The sequence below is a fragment of the Piliocolobus tephrosceles genome, chromosome 10 (assembly GCF_002776525.5).
Source record: "Piliocolobus tephrosceles isolate RC106 chromosome 10, ASM277652v3, whole genome shotgun sequence".
Lineage (NCBI taxonomy): Eukaryota > Metazoa > Chordata > Mammalia > Primates > Cercopithecidae > Piliocolobus > Piliocolobus tephrosceles.
The window spans coordinates 60920797-60943216 of NC_045443.1; the positions used below are offsets into that span (position 1 = coordinate 60920797).

Genomic DNA, 22420 nt, shown 5'->3' on the forward strand with positions numbered 1-22420 from the left:
CTGGAGACCTAAACTCCGCCGGGGCTGTACCCAGGGCGCGTCTGAGCGTCGCCGCTTCCACCCTCCCAGCAGCAGCGGGGACTCGCGTTAGGATTGCGATTCCTTTCGCCTGCCGAGCGGTAGCGGCGGTGTCTGCGGGCAGAGGAGCGGCGGCCGTGGCAGCAGCATCCCCAGCCCGGGCGGGACCATTGAGCGCCGGAGCCGGCGGCTGGAGGCAGGAAGGGAGGGTTGTGGCGCTCGACCTGGGCGCGTTCCCGGCGCCTGCCCTCAGCCGCTGGCCCTGTCCTGGGCGCCCGGTGCGTGTCTCGAACAATGGTGCGGAGCGCCGGCGCGAGCCCCGCGCCCGCCCAGCGGCCGTAGAGGAAGTGGCCGGGCTCCTGGCGAGGTGGGCAGGGAGACGTCCCCCGCTACTCGCTCGCTGGAGTTTGCCTGCGTGTCCGGCCTCTCCAGCCCCGACCCCGGGGATCCCCTGGGATTACCGACGGAGCTCAATTCCGAGAGTATGGTGCCAGCGCCCGGACTAATCTAGTCCTCTCTACTCGCTCCTTTTTCCCTCCTCCTCCTCCCTCTCCTCTCCCTCCTCCCTTCCCTCGGGTCGGCGCTGCCTCTGGATTCCCGGCGTGTGAGAGTACAACTCTGCCTCTCCGAGGAGAACTGGTTGTGACCACTGAACAGAACTTGCCCATTGAAAGCAAACCCAGAACAGCTGGATAATGTCCACCCCGAGCCGATTCAAGAAGGACAAAGAGATCATAGCCGAGTATGAAAGTCAAGTCAAAGGTAAGGATGGGAGCGGCTGCCTTGCTCCTTTTGTGTGCCTTGTTGTCATTGTGCTCGTGGAGTTGCGTTTCTAACTTGGTGTCTGCGTGGGAGGAAGGTGGTGAGGGGATAGCTCCAGCCCTGGCTGAGCCACCCGGGCTTCCTACAAGTCGCTTAGTTCCCAGTTGCAATCCCAGTCCCGTCAAACCCACGGGAAGCTGGAAACCGGGTGACCTCCCCCCGCCAGCTGCCAGCCGGCATCTCCAATGGGGAGAGAACTGGCTTTAACTTAACCACCTTCAGCTGGGCAACTTCTATGGGAAGCAGGCAGCAGAGATGCATCCTGTCCAGCTATTATTATCACCGTCATTATTCTTTTTAAATAGTATGATTGTCACTACGTAATTTTTTTACGGAATCATATTTGTAAAGTCTGTGAACCCCACGCGGTCTCCAGCCTCATTGAGTGCAGGCTATTTCAGGTATTTACACCTCTCACCTATTTACACCGCTCACAATTTATTAGGGCGAGTCCCCCTTTTATTAAATAGCTCCCTGAAAGCCTGGTAGTTAAACGAAGCAGTGACTAGTGGAATCTGACTCCTCCTTTATAATGGGCCAGAATTCATTGCCGTCTTTCACATTCACATGGGAATATTGCTTTATCATTTGCTGGAAACCACTTGCATGTAAAATGAAGGTTTGAATATTTGAGTAGTAGTTTCAATCGATTTACATTGTCAACTAATGAAGAAAACCTAATTAAGGCTGATTAATTATTTTTACTTTCTATGCCTTGTGATTTAAAAAAATATATTTTCTCTCCAATACAAGTATTTTTTGCTGCTGAAGTGTTTCGTAAACATATGTTAGTTGAATTTTTTTCCTCCTCTTTCCTGATGTCTCAGGAGTAGCTTTCCTGATTGAGACAATGGATGGAATGTTGGGATCGCCGCTGTTCTTTGACACATTCAATGCAAAGTTCATAAAGATTGTTATGTACACACCTGTGTTTGTCTACGCACAGTCTTATGAAAGGGCTACGAGAAAGGCATTACTGTACTTCCCTTGAGCAAGGGAGGAGCAGCCTGAGTGTTCTTTTGTGTGGTCAAGTTGTGAAAATGCCTGGAGTCCTGTGAGAGGACCTGGTGGAGAAATCCTGTATCATCCAGTGTGAATCGAGACCAACTTATTGTGGCCACAGCAGACACAATATGCAAGATAACTTAGGTTATCTTTAGGCTGACCCCTAAAATGGAGTTAAGCTAAACATTGTTCAGTAGACACAGATTTTTGTCTGCTTGGAATTATGATAATTTATACTTACAGGAACTTGTTTCATTGCTATGGAAGTTGTGTTAGCAGTTATTTTCTTAGAGCCAGGTAAACTTTCTAATGAGACTAACCTTTCTTTTTTCAGTGAGTCCAACATAGCCTAAAACCTTTCATTCCAAGGCAGTACTCTTGTTCACAACCACCATTTCTCTGTGCAGTTTTTCCACATGGCTCTTTGTGGCAGGTCTTCAAGGGGTGGTGGTCTGGTTTTTCTGCCGCCTGGAGCTCTAATTGGCAAATGCACTTTCAAATGTTGATTTCTTTATCTTTGCTGTAAGATCACTTTCCAGTGATCAAATCCTTATTGGAAAATCAGCGAAATGGGATGTGTTGCAATGTGTCTATCAAATTCAAATGGAAGAAAAATCATGAACATGGTGAAAATCACATTTGGAACTAAGTCTCTTCCACAGCCAGTGACCTTCTCCCTATTTCCTTCAACACTTCTCCCTTCCACACACCCACAAGTCCCTAGGCTGCTTTAGGACTCTTCACTGTACCTGCCTGCCCTGTGCCCAGGCTTTACCTCCTTCTGCAATAACCTACACATCCAGTATCTAACCTAGATCACTACATCCATACACAAAAGTGGGAATAAGGGAATATCACGGAGTCAGATCATATAAGCATTAAATGGCATAAATTCACCTGGTACTTCTAGACAAATCAAGAAGAGAGTGGGAGAAAAATAACAGGCAAATAGTGCATGAAGCCAGCTGTCCAATGCAGGGAGAGTAGGCCCCTTAGTAAGGACAGCATGGGAGACAAGACTGGTTTTTCTCTACCCTCGCAGAGTGCTGTCTGTTATTTAAAGGTATGTGTTTTGGGGCCAGATGCAGTGGTGCATGCCAGTAATCTCAGCATTTTGGGAGGCTGAGGCAGGCAGATCACTTGGGGTCAGGAGTTCGAGACCAGCCTGGCCAACATTTTGGTAGATAAACCACATCTCTACCAAAAAATACAAAAATTAGCTAGGTGTGGTGGCACACAACTGTGGTCCCACTTGAACCTAGGAGGCAGAGGTTACAGTGAGCCGAGATCACATCACTGCACTCCAGCCTGGGTGACAGAGTGAGACTCTGTCTAATAAATAAATAAATAAACAAACAAAGGTATATGTTTTTGGAACAACCTGCTTTTTAAATTACAGTCAGCAACTTTATCTGATGATAAAAAAAAAAAATTCTGTTCTATTGCTGAAGAAAAACCTAGCTCTGTGGAACTCATTAAGACATAAGCCTAGGCCAGGCACGGTGGCTCAAGCCTTGTAATCCCAGCACTTTGGGAGGCCAAGGTGGGCGGATCACTTGAGGTTGAGACCAGCCTGGCCAACATGGTGAAACCCTGTCTCTACTAAAAATACAAAAATTAGCTGCATGTGGTGGTGTATGCCTGTAATCTCAGCTACTCTGGAGACTGAGTCAGGAGAATTGCTTGAACCCGGGAGGCAGAAGTTGCAGTGAGCTGAAATTGCACCACTGCACTCCAGACTGGCTGACAGAGCGAGACTCCGTCTCAAGAAAAACACAATGAATAAACATACATATTGGACTCTCAAGGTGACTTAGGTGTGTGGGTGATTTCAAGAGTCATTCTGATTATATGTATGTTTTTTAATGTTCTAACTTAGAACCTAACACTCTAGAATATTTTCCCCTCTTACTCTCTCCCATTTTCCCTAGTAACAACTCTATTTATCTCAGAATTTTTGAGATAATGTTTTGACCTAAAGGAATGACTTCAGATATGGAATTATATATATACACACACACACATATAAAATGGAGAATCACTCTGCCATCCGAGCCAGAGTGCAGTGGCGTGATCTCGGCTCACTGCAACCTCTGCCTCCTGGGTTCAAGTGATTCTCCTGCCTTAGCCTCCAGAGTAGTTGGAATTACATGCATGCACCACCATGCCCAGCAAATTTTTGTATTTTTAGTAGAGATGGGATTTCGACACGTTGGCCAGGCTGGTCTTGAACTCCTGACCTCAGGTGATCTGCCCGCCTCAGCATCCCAAAATGCTGAGATTACAGTCGTGAGCCACTGCATCTGGCACAGATATGGAATACTGCCATTGTGGCTGCCTGCACAGGTTTTGGGAACAGACTTCAAGGGGCTATTCTTAACTGTGAAAAGAACTATTCCTGGTGATAATTTGTGATTTTGTGTATAAGATCATAGATGTATCTAGTTGTATGTATAATTTTGGGCAAGTCACTTGGCCTCTCTCTGGGTTTTGGTTTTCTTATCTATAAGATAAGGAGTTGGAATTCTCTTCATCCTAAGTGTCTTTGTTCTTTGTTTTTTTTTTTTCTTTTTGAGACACAGTCTCACTCTGTTACCCAAGCTGGAGTGCAATGGCATTATCATGGCTCACTGCAACCTCCGCCTTCTGGGTTCAAGTCCAAGTTCAAGTGATTCTCGTGCCTCAGCCTCCCAAGTAGCCGGGACTACAGGTGCGCACCACCATGCCTGACTAATTTTTGTAATCCTAAGTGTCTTTGACTCTAATTGAAGATGTCATATCAGTTCATATTAATTGCTTCATGAAATTTTCAAGCTTTTTAAGTTTTCTCTTGGCTGCTCTGTTTTGGGGAGAATCATTTTTGCTTTCACTTTTATTTCATAAGTTCATGGACACTGTATAAATTGAGTTCTTGGAGAATTAAAATATAATACAATAAAGAATACAGAAAAAACAGTAATCAAAACCACATGCAGAGAAGTGTAGCACAGAATTGTAAGAGAAGAATCAGGAATGATACAAGTGGTTAAACAATGGATAGGTTTGAATCGGGGACAAAAGGGGACCCCAAGCAACAGTTCTAAAGAATGAATTGAACATTTCATGCCTCTTGGTCAAATTCTCAAAGACTTAGAATTAAGAGAAATAAATCTCTTGTTTGAATAGGCCATTAAAAAGCAAGCCTGTCTGGAAAAGTGTATGAAACCCAAACCAGTTGACTATGCTATTTGTTAGCATCTCTGGCAAATAGTGTAGCAGTGGAAGGAATTGAATTGACTAACAGAAGGTTTTGAGATTATCTGTGGACTTTAGTGATCTACGTAATTCTTGTATTCCGCAGCAAAACTATTGTGGAGCTACACATATGGGAACGAAAAAGACTCAAAAAGACATGTTTTGTGAAGTGAACTTATAGATGAAAGACTGTGTTTGTTTTTAATAATGTATGTTGCTAGTTGCTAAGAATTGACAGTTATTATTTGTAGTATTTTCCTAGAGATAGCACCATATTTATCTACATGCAATATGTACAGGGAGTGCCAAGAAAATCTGTTGTTCTTTGACCACTCTGCAGCCTGACATACAAATAATACATTTTAGTAGCAGATGGAACATGAGTTCATGCCAATTTGATTTGGTATGGCCCTGCATCATGCCATGGTGCAACTGTGTCTGCATCTTATGTTCTTTCTTCTAACATAGGATAGGAAGTGACAGCAATTTAAGTTATGAATTAAAACTTTATAGCTGGGAGGGACCTGTAACATTTTTTTCTCCAACCCAGTCATTACATGATGCAGAGAGGCTTAACCATAGAGTTACACAATTAACAGTGACATACCTGGGACCAGAACCCAGGTTATCTTCTTTTCAGTAGTGAGAATTCACTTTTAGATTCCTCACAAAGTAGATATCTAAATAGGAGATAGAACAGTTACCTATTTAGACTTTGCATTCATTGAAGGAGTCATTGTGGGATCTAAGAGAGCATAGAAACTGTCGTCTGTGAACAGGAGTTAATTACGTTGATTAACTCTAACCAAGTTGTTTTTTTCACCAGGACCATTTCAAGAGACCACAATACCCAGGCATCAGCTTCACATGGTGGCCTTTAAGGTCTAGAAAAATAACATGGCTAATATGTACAAATGTGATTTGCTTGATGTTTTGCTGAAGCTAATTGCAGCTACTGCAACAAGGCCTTTACAGTGCCCTGAAAACCCGATTAGTTTCATGAACTTCAGAATATATTAAGGGATAGTTTTAGAGAAAATTTTGAGCAAAGCATGACCTTCTGAAACACATGAGGGCTGGATTATAATACAGGATAGTAAATCTCAGCTCTGACAATCTAGATTGGTTTGTTTACTCCTGTGCTACGTTGACCAGTTTATGAGTCAGATAACTTCAAGTCTGTTCTAGGTTTTAGAGTCTTTGTAAATTGGCCAGACAATTTCTTTTTTTATATTTTTTCTTCAAGACAGGGTCTCACTTTGTCACCCAGGCTAGAGTGCAGTGGGTGAACAAGGCTCGCTACAGCCTTGACCTCCTGGGATCAAGCGATTCTTCTGCCTCAGCGCTCCAAGTAGATGGGACTGTAGGTACATACCACCATACCTGGCTATTTTTTTTTTGAAAGATAGGGTTTCGCCATGTTGCCCAGACTGGTCTCAAACTTCTGAACTCCTGCGTCAGCGTCCCAAAGTGCTGGGATTATGGTCATGAGCCACCGTGCCCGGCCAAGGAGAGACAGTTTAAAAATTTTTATTCATGCTACCTATTTTTACTTCAATTCAAACAACTAACAAGATAAAGAAAAAGAAATAAATTGTTTGTCTAATTAGTCTGTTTATGCTTTAGCAGTTTGAAGGCAGAAATTTGGATTAGAGACTGGGCATGGTAGCTCATGCCTGTAATCAATCCTAGCACTTTGGGAGGCCGAGGTGGGTGGATTGCTTGAGCCCAGGAGTTTGAGACCAGCCTGGGCAACATGGTGAAGCCTTGTCTCTACTAAAAACACAAAAATTAGCCGGGTGTGGTGGCATGCATCTATAATCCCAGCTACTCTGGAGGCTGAGGCACGAGAATCACTTGAATCCAGGAGGCGGAGGTTGCAGTGAGCTGAGATTGTGCCACTGCACTCCAGCCTGGGCGACAGAGCGAGACTCCATCTCGAAAAAAAAGAAGTTTGGATTAGAGACAGTTATGTAAAGGTATTTTTGTCAGCTCAGAACTACTTTCTAATTTATTGACAGCATTATTTACTTTCCGCTGTTGATGTGTTAGACTGGGAAGAAACAGAACATGGTGTTTAAAACCAGGAATTCTGGGCCAAGCACGGTGGCTCACACCTGTAATCTCAGCACTTTAGGAGGCAGAGATGGAAGGATCACTTGAGACCAGGAGTTTGAGACCAGCCTGGTCAACATGGCGAGACACCATCTCTAATTTTTTAAAAATAAATAAATAATTTTTTTTAAAAAAGCAGAAACTTTGGTGTTAGCAGTCTAGCCTTGTCACTGATTAGTTGTGTGACCTCTAAGAGTCAATTTCTTCATCTGTAAAACAGGGAAAATCGTAGTATTTACCTTGTTGTCTTTTTAAATTTTCTTTCTTTCTTTTTCTTTTTTTTTTTTGAGACCGAGTCTTGCTCTGTCACCCAGGCTGGAGTGCAGTCGTGTGACTCTCAGATTCAAGTGATCCTCCTACCTCAGCCTCCCAAGCAGCTAGGATTACAGGCATGCTCCACCATGCCCAGCTAATGTTTTTGTATTTTTAGTAGAGACAGAGTTTTACTATGTTGGCCAGGCTGGTCTCGAACTCCTGACGTCAAGCGATCCACCTACCTCAGCTTCCCCAAGTGCTGGGATTACAGGCGTGAGCCACTGCACCTGGCCTCCTTGTTGTCTTTGTGAGATTGCAGTGAGGAAAACATTTATCACAGGCTTGGCACATAATAGTCAATAAATGTTAGTAATTGTTATCTGTTTAATGCTGGTTTTCTTTCCATCTACTGTATTTTTTTTTTTTTTTTTTTTTTTTTGAGGCAGGGTCTCACTCCATTGCTCAGGCTGGAGCACAGTGACCCAATCTCGGCTCAGCTCATTGCAGCCTCGCCCTCCCCAGGCTCAGGTGATCCTGCCACCTCAGCCTCCGGTGTAGCTGGGACTGTAGGCACCTGCCATCACGCCTGGATGATTTTTGTATTTTTTGTAGAGACGGGTTTTGGCCATGTTGCTGGTTTCAAACTCCTAAGCTCAAGTGATCTGCCTGCTTGAACCTTGCAAAGTGCTGAGATAACAGGCATGAGCCACCTTGCCCAGCCTGTTGTTCTATCTGCTGCATCTTGTTGCATTCTGATTTAGATAAGTTTTTTGAAATTCAAATATGTAATCGCTAGTCTTTTTACCAGAATGAATTCCAAAGTGGACTTATCTTGAATTATCCTAAGAGAGTGCCATGTGCTTTTAGAATGGAGTGAGTTTCATGTGGAATTTAAAAGGGAAATAGAATAGACAAAGCATACAGATTCCCAGCTCATTATAAGGTGGATTTTATATTTTGTCATTATTTTTCATCCAAGTGCAAGTAACAAAGGCTAACAGCACATTTCCTGGCTCTGGGCTGCCACGTATTTAAGAATAACTTGTGTTTTAAATTGTCTCTACCTCTGTTCAGTGATGCTGTATGGAAAATGAGAACTATAGTTCAGTCAGTGGATTTTACTTACCTGGGGGTGAAAAAGATTCTTATGACATCAGATAAAGTCACTGACTTAATCTCATAGTCTTGAGAAAAGTATTTCCTTTTAAAATCAATGTAGGAATGAAAATTTCACTTATGACTGCTAATTTGCTTCTGTTTCACTAGAAAGCACTTTGATATTAGAAATCATTGTCTATCTCCCACACCGTTTAGTGTACAGGGCCTCATTAAACATTTATTACACGAGAAGAGGAATAATTTGGAATCATAATTCCTTTATACTGCAAATAAACATGGTGATCATTCAGAATTATCTAGGATGTCCAAACAAGTATTACCACGCATTTTTTTTTTTTTTTTTTGAGATGGAGTTTCACTCTTGTTGCCCAGGCTGGAGTGCAATGGCACGATCTCGGCTCACTGCAACCTCCACTTCCTGGGTTCGAGCAATTTACCTGCCTTAGATTTGTGAGTAGCTGGGAATACGGGTGCCCGCCACCACACCTGGCTAATTTTTTGTAGTTTTAGGAGAGACGGGATTTCAGCATGTTGGCCAGGCCGGTCTCGAACTCCTGATGTCAGGTGATCCACCCACCTTGGCCTCCCAAAGTACTGGGATTACAGTTGTGAGCCCCTGTGCCCAGCCTATTACCACAAAATTTTAAGTTGAATTCAAATGCTTTATAATTTCTTTAGAAAGTCATACAGCTGGAAACATTCTAAATGTCCAACAGTGGGGAATGGTTAACTAAATTCCATTGATAAATTGTTAACTAACTTTATACACACAATGTTATGCAGTCTTTACCACTGGTTTTTGAAGAACATTTTATGATATGGTTAATTGTTTTATAATAATTGAAGAAAGACTGTAAAATGGAAGGTGAAATAATAATTAAAGATAGTCATAACCAGAGCTAACAGTTTTGAGCACCCACAATGATCAGTCACCATTGCTTTGCGTGGGCACCCTGAGGGATACGCTGAGTTGTGTATGTGTAAAACAAGCTATAATGCACGGGAGGAGGAATTTCTGCTTAACTTTCCTGTTTAGTATAGTTAATACTTTCTGTGTCTTTGGGCCACCGTATACCTGGCCTTTGGTAAATTTTCAGGCTAAGTGTAGGAATCTGACTTTCAACTCCAGCCTCCTTGAGTAGAGGAGTGGGCAAGGTAAATCCAAGCAAAGCTTAGCCTCTGGATCGAACCTTTGGTGATCAGATTTGTCCACAGGACAACTAGATTTCTCGTTTGTTTACAACTCATTGGTATACTTTGGTTTTTCCTTGCTTTGAGCTTAGTTAGCATGTGTGTTTGGGAGAGCAAACTTGCTTGTTTATTTGCTTGCTTGCTTGCTTGCTTTGTGAAATATACATACAAACAGGTACAGAAAATGATTATTTACAGTTTAAAGAATAATAGTTTTGAACACCTCGGTACTAGCCACCCAGGTTAAGAAATAGAACATTACCAGTGCCTTAGAAACCCCTATGGAATGCCCCTTTCCTAGCAAATCTCCCTTCATTCCCACTGCCACTCAACACTTCTGGATATAGTATTAATCATTCCCTTGTTTTCTGTAAAGCTTTACTATCATTTTGTAGCTTTCTTTATAGTTTTGATTAGGATACATTCATATATCAAGAATATAGGGCCATTTGAACACTTTCTGAATTTTTAACATGATGAATTGGTATAAATTTTAAAAATTGGAATAGTAGTGTTTTGGCATGTATGACAAATCTTTATCTTTTAAAGACACATGCCGAGTAATAATGGATGAAATTATGACATCTGGAATTTTCTCGAAAATAATCTTGGGGAGGGAAGAAATAGGTAGGGATACAGATAAAATGCCATGAATTGATAATCAGTGGGTGCATGAGGTTAATTATATTATTCTCTTCATTTTTGCATATGCTTGAAATTTTCCCTAATAAAAAATTAATAATATGTATTCTTATGACTTCAATTTTATAATCAATATTATTATGTTAAGATCAATCTACATTAATGTATGTGACTATAATTTCACTGCCACACTGTGTGCTTTCTCTGGTGCATAATATTCCAGTGCATGAAAAATACTACAAGCTATTGATTCATTCTATGACATTTGAGTTATTTATAGTTTTTTTTGCTCTCATGAATAATAATAGTGTATAAAATGCTGTAGGTGTCTCCTGGTGTACAAGAAGAGTTTCTCTAGGTGTACTTGCTGGGTCATGGGGAATGTGCATGTTCAACTTTACCAGGTAATGTCAAGCCTTTCTCTTATCAGCAGGGGAGGAGAGTTCACAGCCTGAAAAACACTTAGCATTGAGCACTGTGTTAATTAAGGTAGAGGCTAAGATATTATAATAAAGAGAACCCCCCCAAACAGTAACTTTAAAACAGAGAGTTTTTTTCTTTCTCGGGTAACAGACTGGATATGTCCAGTCCAGGCCACCAGGACATCTTTGCCCTGTTATTAAGGTTTCTTCCATCTTGTGGTTCTGCCATCACCTAGATAAATGAACTTGTCTTCTCTTCGAAACCAGGTTTTAAGTATTTCAGTGTTTTGGCTTGCAGGAAGGAAAATCAGCCTTAAGGAGCACATGTCCAAAGTTTTCAAACCCAGCCCTTAGTAGTACATATACTTTCCACTTATTTAACCAGCATGGCCACATCTTGCTGCAAGGGAAGCTGGGAAATGTAGTCTTTCTGGATGGGCCGTGTTTCTAATTATAACTTGATGGTCACAGCATGAAAGAACAGATTTTGGTAGATAAGCAACAGTCACCATGAAGTTCTCTTTTTTTTTTTTTTTTTTTTTTTTGGAGGGAGAGTCTCACTCTATCAGCTAGGCTAGGGTACAGTGGCACCATCTTTGCGGCTCACTGCAACCTCCACCTCCTGGGTTCAGGTGATTCTCGTGCCTCAGCTTCCCAAGTAGCTGGGACTACAGGCCTGCACCACCACACCGGGCTAATTTTTGTATGTTTTAGTACAGATGGGGTTTCACCATGTTGCCCAGGCTGGTCTTGAACTCCTGGGCTCTCAAGTGATCGCCTGCCTCGGCCTTCCAGAGTGCTGGGATTACAGGTGTGAGCCACTGTACCTGGCCAGAATGATTTTCTCTTCCTTTTTATTTTTAATTTTTGTAGGTACATAATAGGTCTGTATATCTTACTGATTTTTGAGTTTTGTTTTGTTTTAGTATGTTCATGATGTTAATCTCTTGCCAGTTATATCTGTTGCAAATATCTGCTCCCAGTCTGTAGCTTGTGTTTTCGCTTTTAAAAAGATCTTCTAGTCTGGGCGTGGTGGCTTATGCCTGTAATCCCAGCATATTGGGAGGCCAAGGCAGGTGGATCACCTGAGGTCAGGAGTTTGAGATCAGCCTGGCCAACATGGTGACACACCTAAAAATACAAAAATTAGCTGGGCATGGTGGCGGGTGCTGGTAATCCCAGCTACTTGGGAGGCTGAGGCAGGAGAATCATCTGAACCCAGGAGGCAGAGGTGAGCCAAGATCGCACCATTGCCCTCCAGCCTGGGCAACAAGAGCGAAACTCCATCTCTAAATAAATAAATAAATAAATAAAAAGATCCTCTTAATAAATAGAAGTTCATTTTTAATTTGTTCACATGTATCAATTATTTATATTTGATGTTTAAATAATCCTTCCCCACTCTAAAGTCAGGAAGATATCTGTCTGTGTCATCTTCTAAATGCTTTAAAATTTTGCTTTCAGCATATATTTTTAATTCATCTAAAGTTTATTTTTTATTTTGTATGAGCTAGGGATTTTTTTAAAGTTCTTTTCATATAAATGACCTTTTTTGAGGTTCCATTTACTAATAGTCTTTTTAAAGAAATGATATGCTAGCTGCTTCTGTTTTGATGAAAGTTTCACATATACAGAACTCTATTTTTGGACACTGTGTCATGTTCCATTGATTAATTTATTCTTGTACCAATACCATAATCACACTATCTTAACTACTATAGCTTTGTAATAAGTATTTATGTCTGATAAGCTAAATCTCCCCTCTTTCTTCTTTTTTCAGAAGTATCTTCTGATCATGCTCCTTTCTCTTCCAAATAAATTTTAGAATTAGTTTGCCTTCCATTGAAAACACATTGGCATTTTCATTGAAATTGCATGAAATTATAAATCAATTAGGGAAGAATTGGCATCTATATATTAGTTCTTCCTAGCTGTGAATATGAGTATTCCTCCACTTATTTAGTTGTTTTAAAATATCTTTGTGTAAAGTTTTATAGTTTTGATGTTTTTGGTTAGATTTATATCAGGATGCTATTTTTATGACTAATGTTCATGAGATCTCTTTCAAGATTGTCAAGATTGTTTTCTAGTTTCTATTATGCAGAAATGCAATTTACTTTTTTTTTTTTTTTTTTGAGACGGAGTTTCACTTGCCCAGGTTGGAGTGCACTGGTGCTATTTCGGCTCACTGCAACCTCCGCCTCCCAGGTTCAAGCGATTCTCTTGCCTCAGCCTCCCAAGTAGCTGGGATTACAGGCATGCTCCACCACGCCTGGCTAATTTTGTATTTTTAGTAGAGACAGGATTTCTCCACGTTGGCGAGGCTGGTCTCAAACTCCCAACCTCAGATGATCTGCCTACCTTGGCCTCCCAAAGTGCTGGGATTACAGGTGTGAGCCACCATGCCTGGTCTGCAATTTACTCTTTTTTTTTCGAGATGAAGTCTTGCTCTGTCACCCAGGCTGGAGTGCAGTGGCATGATCTTGGCTCACTTCAACCTCTGCCTCCCACGTTTAAGCAATTCTCCTGCCTCAGCCTCCAAAGTAGCTGGTATTACAGGAGTGCACCACCATACCTGGCAATTTTTTTTCTATTTTTAGTAAAGACAGGGTTTCACCATGTTGACCAGGCTGATCTCAAACTCCTGATATCAAGTGATCCTCCCTCCTTGGCCTCCCAAAGTGCTGGGATTATAGGCATGAGCCACTGTGCCTGGCCGCAATTTACTTTTATGTAGCCACTTTGCTAGCCTGTTATTTCAAAGAATTTGTTCCCTTTTTTGGTAAAAAACACTCATTATTTATAAATAAAGATGATTTTATTTTCTCATTTATAAGCTCTATGGATTTATTTTTCTTGCATTTTTGTCCTAGGCAATTTCCAATACAGAATTAGTAAAAGTGCCAACCTTGGCATTCTTGTTTTCCATTGAGAAAGGAATGCTTTCAAGCCTCTCCTCCCTTGAAGAATGATGGTTGTTTTCAGTTTATTGTAGATACTCTTTAATAGCTAAAGTGCACATCTTTTGTATTCTTTGTTTGCTTGAAGTTTTAATCATTAATAGGTGGTTGCATGTTATCTTCTTTTTTTTTTTGAATCTGTTGATACTATGTTTTTTCTTCTTTACTCTGTTAATGTGATGAGTAATATTTATAGATTTCCTAATATTTAACTTTCTTTGCTTTAAGGCTATCTTCATTGTATTTTGTGTGTGGTGTGTATGTATGTGTGTGTGTGTCTGTCTGTTTGTGTACACTGTTGGATTCCGTTTGCTAATATCTAGTATTTTTGTCTTTAAATTTTTGGGAAAAAAACAGACCTATGGTTTTCCTTTTTAATAATGTCCTTGTCTCATTTCCTATCTGTTTTTTTTGGAGGGGGGGATGGGGAGATGGGGCTTCACTTTGTTGCCCAGGCTGGTCTTGAACTCCTGGACTCAGAGAATTCCTGGGCTCAAACAGTCCTCTTGCCTCGGCCTTTCAAAGTGCTGGGATTACAGGCATAGAGCCACCACGCCTGGCCACGAATCTAAGTTACACTAGCCTCACAGAGTAAGTGGGAGAGTATTGCTTCTCTATTTTGTGGAAGAGTTTGAAACTTTGAAATATTTCTTTCATTGAAAGTTGAGTAGAACTGTTTATCTGGGTCTAATTAGTTTCCTTGTGTGAAGAACTTTTTAATTGCTAATCAGTAGTTAATCATTTTCTTTATTAGTTATAGGATTATTTATGCTGTGTATTTCTTCTCATGTCAGGTTTGATAAATTATACTTTTATTTTTTTGAGATGGAGTTTCACTCTTGTTGCCCAGGCCGGAGTGCAATGGCGCAATCTGCTCACTGCAACCTCCGCCTCCTGGGTTCAAGCGATTCTCCTGCCTCAGTCTCCCAAGTAGCTGGGATTACAGGTGCCCGACACCATGCCCAGCTAATTTTTGTATTTTTAGTAGAGACGGGGTTTTGCCATGTGCTGGGCTAGTCTGGAACTCCCAACCTCAGGTGATCTGCCCGCCTTAGCCTCCTAAAGTGCTGGGACTACAGGCGTGAGCCACTGTGCCTGGCCGATAAATTATATTTTTCTAGAAATGTATTCATTCTGTATGAGATATAAAATGTATTGAAATAATATTGATGATAGTATTCTCTTATTTTAAAAACATAGGCTGATCTGTATTGAATTTAAAATATATTATTTTAAAACATTTATTTTTGCCTTTTGTTACTAAATCTTAAAGTAGTTTGTCTTTTTTTTTTTTTTTCTTTTTTTTGTGAGATGAGGTCTTACCCTGTCATCCAGGCTAGAGTTCAATGGCTCATTGCAACCGCCACCTCCCAGTTCAAGTGATTCTGGTGCCTCAGCTTCCCAGATAGCTGGGATTACAGGTACGCACCACCACGCCTGGCTCCTGGCTAATTTTTGTATAATTAGTAGAGATGGGATTTCGCCATGTTGACCAGACTGGTCTTAAACTCATGGCCTCAAATAATCCACTCACCTCAGCCTCCGAAAGTGCTGGGATTACAGGTGTGAACCTCTGCACCTGGCTAGTTTATCTGTTTCTGTTAGTTTTTCTTCTCTGTTTTGTGAATTTCTGCTCTTATCTTTACTATCATCATTTTTATTTTCATTGAATTTATTGTCCTTTACCTATTTTCTTAAGTTGAACACATAGCTCCTTCTTTTTTTTTTAATCCTGATTTTATAGTATAAGCATTTAAGGTAATACAGTTATTTTCCATAATATAAATGCTATTACTAATATAAGTATTTAGAATGTAAGCCTCTTTTAAAATGTAACATTTCTAACATAAACACCTTTTCCTCTTTTTAACATCAGCATTAAATGGAATACAATTCCTTTTCTAATATAATCATTCTTTCTAATGTGACTGTTTCTTCTAATGTAAGCATTATCCCTAAGAAAGGCATCTTTTCTTCCCTAATACATATTCATGATAATTCTCCTTAAAGTACCACCTTTGCTGCATCTCACTAGTTTTGATATGTAAAGAATTATGTTCTAGAAATGTTTTCATTTTCATAATAATTTCTTCTTTGACTCATGAAATGTGTGTGTGTATATATATGGGATTTCCTTTTGTTTTTCTAAGATGAGGTCTAACTGTGTTGCCCAGGCTAGAGTGCAGTGGCGTGGTCTTGGTTCACTGCAACTTTCATCTCCTGGGCTCAAGCAATCCTCCCACCTCAGCCTCCTGAGTAGGTTGCTAGGACCACAAACATGCACCACCACACCTGGCTAATTTTTTGTATTTTTGATAGAGACGGGGTTTCACCATGTTGCTCAGGCTTGGCTTGAACTCCTGAGCTCAAGCAATTTGCCTGCCTTGGACTCCCAAAGTGCTGGGGTTACGGATGTCAGCCTCCGTGCCCAGCCTGTTATTTACATTTTTTAAACAGATACATAAGACTATTTTATTTTTTCCTCTTAATAGAATTACATTATGAACTGAGAGTAATAGCGTTTGAAATTAGTTGGAGGTTGTTTCCTCTTTTTCTGTTTTTTGCAGGAGTTCATGTTAGATTGGAATTATCTGACTCTTGAATGTTTAGTAGAACTCATCTGCAAAGTAATCTGGGTCTCACATTTTCATCAAGGAGAAAAAAATCTCATTGTGTTCAAATTTTCTGATTAACTGACACGAAATTGCTTACAGCATCCTTTTATTGTCTTAATCTCTGCATTATTTTCAGTTAGACCTCTTTTCTATTAATAACAAATGTCTGTGTATATCTTCTCTCTTTTTTCATTGATTGACTTTGCCAGAAGTATGTTTATTAGTCTTTTCAAAGAACTAGGTTTTTGCTTTACTGATTTACCGTATTGTATTTTCTGTTTCCTTAGTTCATCCTCTCTGTTATACTCTTCCTTTTTCTTTATTTCTCTCTCTCTCTTTTTTTTTCTTTTTAAAGAGAAAGGGTCTTGCTTTGTTGCCCAGGCTGGAATGCAATACTTTTCACAGGTGTGGTCATTGTGCACTATAGCCTGGAACTCCTGGGCTCAACTAATGCTCTCACTTCAGCCTCCTGAGTAACTGGGAGTGCAGGCGCAGACTGCCAAGCCTGGCCCTTTTACTTTTTTCATGGGTCTTTATTTGCTGAACCTTTTTAAAGTTTGTATTTATTTTCTCAGTTATTATTTTTAAAGTTTTTTATTTATTTTCTCAGTTATTATTTTTCTTTTCCAATATAAAAATAAAAGGTTATAAAATTTCCTCTAAGTACTGCTTTACCTGCATTCTATAATTTTTTTTTTTTTAAATAGAGACAGGGTTTCACTATGTTACCCAGGCTGGTCTTGAACTCCTGAGCTCAAGCAGTCTGTCCAGCTCAGCCTCACAAAGGGCTGGGATTGTAGGCATATATATATATATATATATTTTTTTTTTTTTTTTCTTTTTTTTTGAGTCAAAGTGTTGCTCTGTTGCCCAGGCTGGAGTGCAGTGATGCATTCTCAGCTCAGTGCGACCTCTGCCTCCCTGGTTCAAGCGATTCTCGTACCTCAACCTCTGGAGTAGCTAGGATTATAGGCACCCACCACCATACCCACCAATTTTAGTATTTTCAGTAGAGAGAAAGTTTCACCATGTTAGCCAGGCTGGTGTTGAACTCCTGACCTCAAGTGCTCCACCTGCCTCTGCCTCCCAAAGTGCTAGGATTACAGGCATGAACCACTGCACCCAGCCAGGCATAAATTTTTATATGTAGTGTTTTTATCTTTCAGCTCTGTGTGTTTTCTAATTTCCATGATTAATGATCTGTTTAAAAATATGTTTTAGGCCAGGAGTAGTGGCTTATTCCTGTAATCCCAGCACTTTGGGAGACTGAGAGGGGTGAATTGCTTGAGTCCAGGAATTTGAAACCAGCCTGGGCAACATAGTGAGACACTGTCTCTATAAAAAATTTAAAAAATTGGCCAGGCGCAGTGGCTCACGCCTGTAATCCCAGCACTTTGGGAGGACGAGGTGGATGGATCACCTGAGGTCAGGAGTTCGAGACTGGCCAACATGGTAAACCCCACCTCTACTAATAATACAAAAATTAGCTAGGTGTGGTGGCGGATACCTGTAATCCCAGTTACTCAGGAGGCTGAGGCAGGAGAACTGCTTGAACCCAGGAGGAGGAGGTTGCAGTGAACCGAGATCGTGCCACTGCACTCCAGCCTGGGTGATGAGTGAAACTCCATCTCAAAAAAAAAAATTAAAAAATTAGATGGCCATGATGGTAGGTGCCTGTAGTCCCAGTTACTCAGGAGGGTGGTAAGGTGGGAGGATTGCTTGAGCCCAGGCAGTTGAAGCTGCAGTGAGCCGTGATTGTGCCAATGCACCCCAGCCTGGGAGGCAGAGTGAGACCTTTTCTCTACACACACAAAAAAAGTTTTAAAATTTCCAAATATATACGGTAATTTAAATTATCTTTTTGTTTCTCATTTCTAAATTAATTGCATTATCATCATAGAACATGGTCAAATTTTTTTAAAAATTTTATTCCAGGTTTGATATGAACACAGTTATGGTCTAATTTTACAGATATTTTGAAGTCTAATTTTTCTTGACCATGCTGTTTTAGATTATAAACCTCCATCTCCCTGGCCCATCCTATCTACCTTCCTGCGTTACGTCTCTCCAGAGCACTTACTATCATTGGATCTATTTTATACTGATTTTATCTTGCTATGGGACCCTTAAAGTTCTTTACTTATGTGAAAGCTCAGTAATGTGGTTAAAAGTACATTTTAAAAATCCAGCATTATTTTATTTTTATTTTTTTTTGAGACGGAATCATCCAGGCTTGAGTGCAGTGGCACGATCTTGGCTCACTGCAGTCTCTGCAACTTCTGCCTCCCAGGTTCTAGCAATTCTCCTGCTTCAGCCTCAGAGTAGCTGGGATTACAGGTGAGCGCCACCATGCCTGGCTAATTTTTGTGTTTTTAGTAGAGACGGGGTGTCACCATATTGGCCAGGCTGGTCTCGAACTCCTGACGTCAGGTGATCCACCCGCCTCAGCCTCCCAAAGTGCTCAGATTATAGGCATGAGCCACCACGCTGGGCCAAAATCCAGCATTTTAATTTCAACGAGAAGGGTCATATAGGTTGTATCTATATTTACCATACTACAGGAAGTCAAAATCTAATATCCAGTTGTATTTTTTTTAGCTCATGAATAATTAGAACTATTTAAATTTATCCAGTATTTATTTTAGTATAGTTCAAGTTACTGTGGAAAGAATAAGTCTGTGTTTTTTTTTCATAAAGAGAATTCCATGGCTCAGGTCCTTGCTATCTCGAAAGACGTTTATAGTCCAAGAGCTGCACACTGAGGAGGATACACGTACAGGAGAGCAAAAAAATGTTGCACGAACGCTTTAGAGTTCCTCATATATAGGTTTGTGTCTGCATATGGGAGAATCCAGGATATATGGAAATGTGGGGGAAAATGTGTGGTGAGGATCAGTGAAAGGCTCTGATATGGGCAGAACATGAACACATACGCATTTTTCTAAACAATCTGAGATGGTATTGGGAAATCTCTGGGGTCTTGGTATTGCCGTTAGACAGTGTGGTCTTTCATTGCAGTGTGCAGATGGCAACATTCCTTGTAGAGCTGCCTCTACCAGTCTATCCCTTGTGATTCTTTCCTACTCCAAGGCTGGCTGTAGAGACCTATGACACTAGGCTCTGTGGGGGAGGGGCCACCCTGTAGGCTTTTTGGTGTCACAGCCAACTTGGCACAAGAAGAGCATTTACAAAGGTTCCAGCAGTTCTTAAAGCATTCGATGTCACAGTTCCTGGGCTGTCATTTCTGACTCCCTGCTCAGTTGGTCTGTGGAAGACATATGGACTCTTGCCCTTCACTTGTATTATGCTGAAGGTGCGGCTTATGCAAACAGCTCCCTCTCACAGACCTCTAACAATTAAGATAGAACAATGGTGTCTGCTTATCTTAAGTCAGACCTTTTTCACTTCTGAAGATATCCAAATTTTAGTCTGGCCGTGAAATTAGCATGTTTTCACCAGTGGAATTCAGCTTTGGAACAGTATTTACCAAAGAGAAGGAGTAGGAAGACATCCGTTTGCTCGTTTTACATGTGTAATGGCACTGTGTGTTGTCTTTTGATGTCCTCTCAATGCTGTTCACAAAGTTTTCTTTGAAAGTGATGGCTTTATCCTTCTGCTCATATTGATTACCACGGTTCAAATACCATTCAGTCAAATTATAATCCTCAAGCACCAGGGGAAATTCCAGAACTCAGTGAACGAGAGGTTTGATCATTGCTGCAGGACTGAGTTCTGCCCATTCCCTGTTGGTAGAGAAGAGGTAGGGAAAAAGAGCACCTTTTTAGAAACTTGCACTAGAAAAGGCAAGAACTGTTTTCTTTGGCTGACCCCAGGGCTTGATTAATTGGCTCACCATTTCTTTGGCTGTGACGAGTTTTCACTTTTATTTACATCATGACAGTGGAAACATTGCTTGATAATGGTGCAGCACAGAAAGCTGGTAGGTTTTGAGAATTTAGAAGAGAAAATGTGTTAGTTTTTGTGTTCCTTAGAAAAGAGTTTTCTGAGTACAGTATTACAAAAAAGAAATGAATGCCTTTTCAAATGGTTGCTCTTTTTTTTTTTATTTTGAGACAGTGTCTTTCTTACCTTATTGCCCAGGCTGGAGTACAGTGGCATGATCTAGGTTCACTGCAACCTCCGCTTCCCGGGTTCAAGGAATTCTCATGCCTCAGCCTCCCGAGTAGCTGGGATGACAGGCATGTGCTGCCATGCCTGCCTAATTTTGTGTCTTTAGTAGAGACGGGATTTCACCGTGTTGGCCAAGCTGATCTCGAACTCCTGGCCTTAAGTGATCTGCCTGCCTTGGCCTCCCAAAGTGCTGGGATTATAGGCGTGAGCCACCACGCCGGACCACAGTTCCTCCATTTTTTATTGAACTTCTCTTGCACTTGTATTGACAGTGTTTATGGGAACTCTCAAATGTGTCACCAAAAATCTATGTTTGAAAGATTTCCAGACTGTATTATTCTAGAGCTAAGAGTTTTAATTATACACATCTATCTGTATTGTTAAAAGAAAAAGTTTAAACAAATTAAATTTAACAGAGTTTAATTGAGCAAATAACAATTTGTGATTTGGGCTGTCTCCCAAGCCAGAGTAATAAGCTCAGAGAGACTCCAGTGCAGCCGTATGGTGGAAGAAGATTTATGGACAGAAAAGGGAAAGTGATGTATAGAAAACAGAAATGAGGTACAGAAACAGGTGGATTGGTTACAGCTTGGCATTTGCCTTATTTGAATACAGTTTGAACCCCTGGCCACCTTTAATTGGCCAAAATTTGGTGATTCGCACAAGAGTAGGTTATAGTCTGTTTATATTTCCAGTAAGGTTTCAGTTTTCTATGTCCGGAGAAACCTTTACACTAAACTTAAAATATATGAGAAGGCAGCTTTAGGTTAAACTTAATGTAACAGTATTCTCCAAATACCTAATCTGTGAGTAAGTATCTTCTTTGAAGACGGGAACTGTACTTCAGGTTCTTTTCTGTTTAGCATCTAATTCCAAGATTTCTTCCAGCAATCTTGGAATTACGTTGTAAAATAATGTACAGAAAGCCTTGTGCACTGTGAAACAAAAATTTTATTATAATTGTGGTTATCCATCTTTTGGGTATTTCACAGTCTCATAATACCACGCCCCATTTTCAGATACCATATAACGCTCTGAAATAAGCACACTCATGTAGATTTGTATACGTCTCATATAACCTAGTAGTTTGTAGCATGGCCTCAGGAGTCAAACTGCTAGGGTCTACATCACCCAGCTCAGCTACTTTCTGGCAGTTTAACTATGGGCAAATTAGTTCATCTCACTTTGCCTTACTTTCCTTGCCATTAAAATAGTGGTAATGACAGTACCCATTTCAGAGCATTGCTGAGACAAGTAAAGTGTTGAACTGTCTGTCACGTGGAATGCTCAAAATATGTGAATGTATTACCACTTTTATAAACTCTGGCCTTGAAAGCAATAATAATAAATGTTAGGTTGCAGAAGACTTAGTAGCTAAGGGGAGCCTAAGGAGTAAATGGGGACTAAACATAACATGGTGTCTAGATAGGATCCTGCAACAGAAAAAGAACATTAGGTAAAAACAAAGGAAATCCAAATAAATGATCAACTTTAGTGAATTAGAAAAAATTGTTGGCCTGGGAAAATAAAACATTTTCTGTTTTAAAAAAATTCCACTCGGCCAGGCGCGTTGGCTCAAGCCTGTAATCCCAGCACTTTGGGAGGCCGAGGCGGGTGGATCACGAGGTCAGGAGATAGAGACCATCCTGGCTAACACGGTGAAACCCCGTCAGGAGGTCAGGAGATTGAGACCATCCTGGCTAACACGGTGAAACCCCGTCTCTACTAAAAAATACAAAAAACGCCGGGCGCGGTGGTTCAAGCCTGTAATCCCAGCACTTTGGGAGGCCGAGACGGGTGGATCACGAGGTCAGGAGATTGAGATCATCCTGGCTAACATGGTGAAACCCCATCTCTACTGAAAAATACGGGCGAGGTGGTGGGCCCTTGT

General features: G+C 40.9%; 1 protein-coding gene across 1 annotated transcript in view; it reads left to right on the top strand.

Annotated features, from left to right (window-relative positions):
- Positions 1–621: 621 nt before the first annotated feature.
- Positions 622–22420, top strand: part of SRGAP1 (SLIT-ROBO Rho GTPase activating protein 1) — a 330478-nt gene continuing 308679 nt past the window's right edge. Inside the window, exon 1 of the mRNA XM_023225129.2 lies at positions 622–780. Coding sequence (XP_023080897.1) covers positions 714–780 — 67 coding nt within the window. The 5' untranslated portion in view covers positions 622–713. The remainder of the gene's footprint in view (positions 781–22420) is intronic.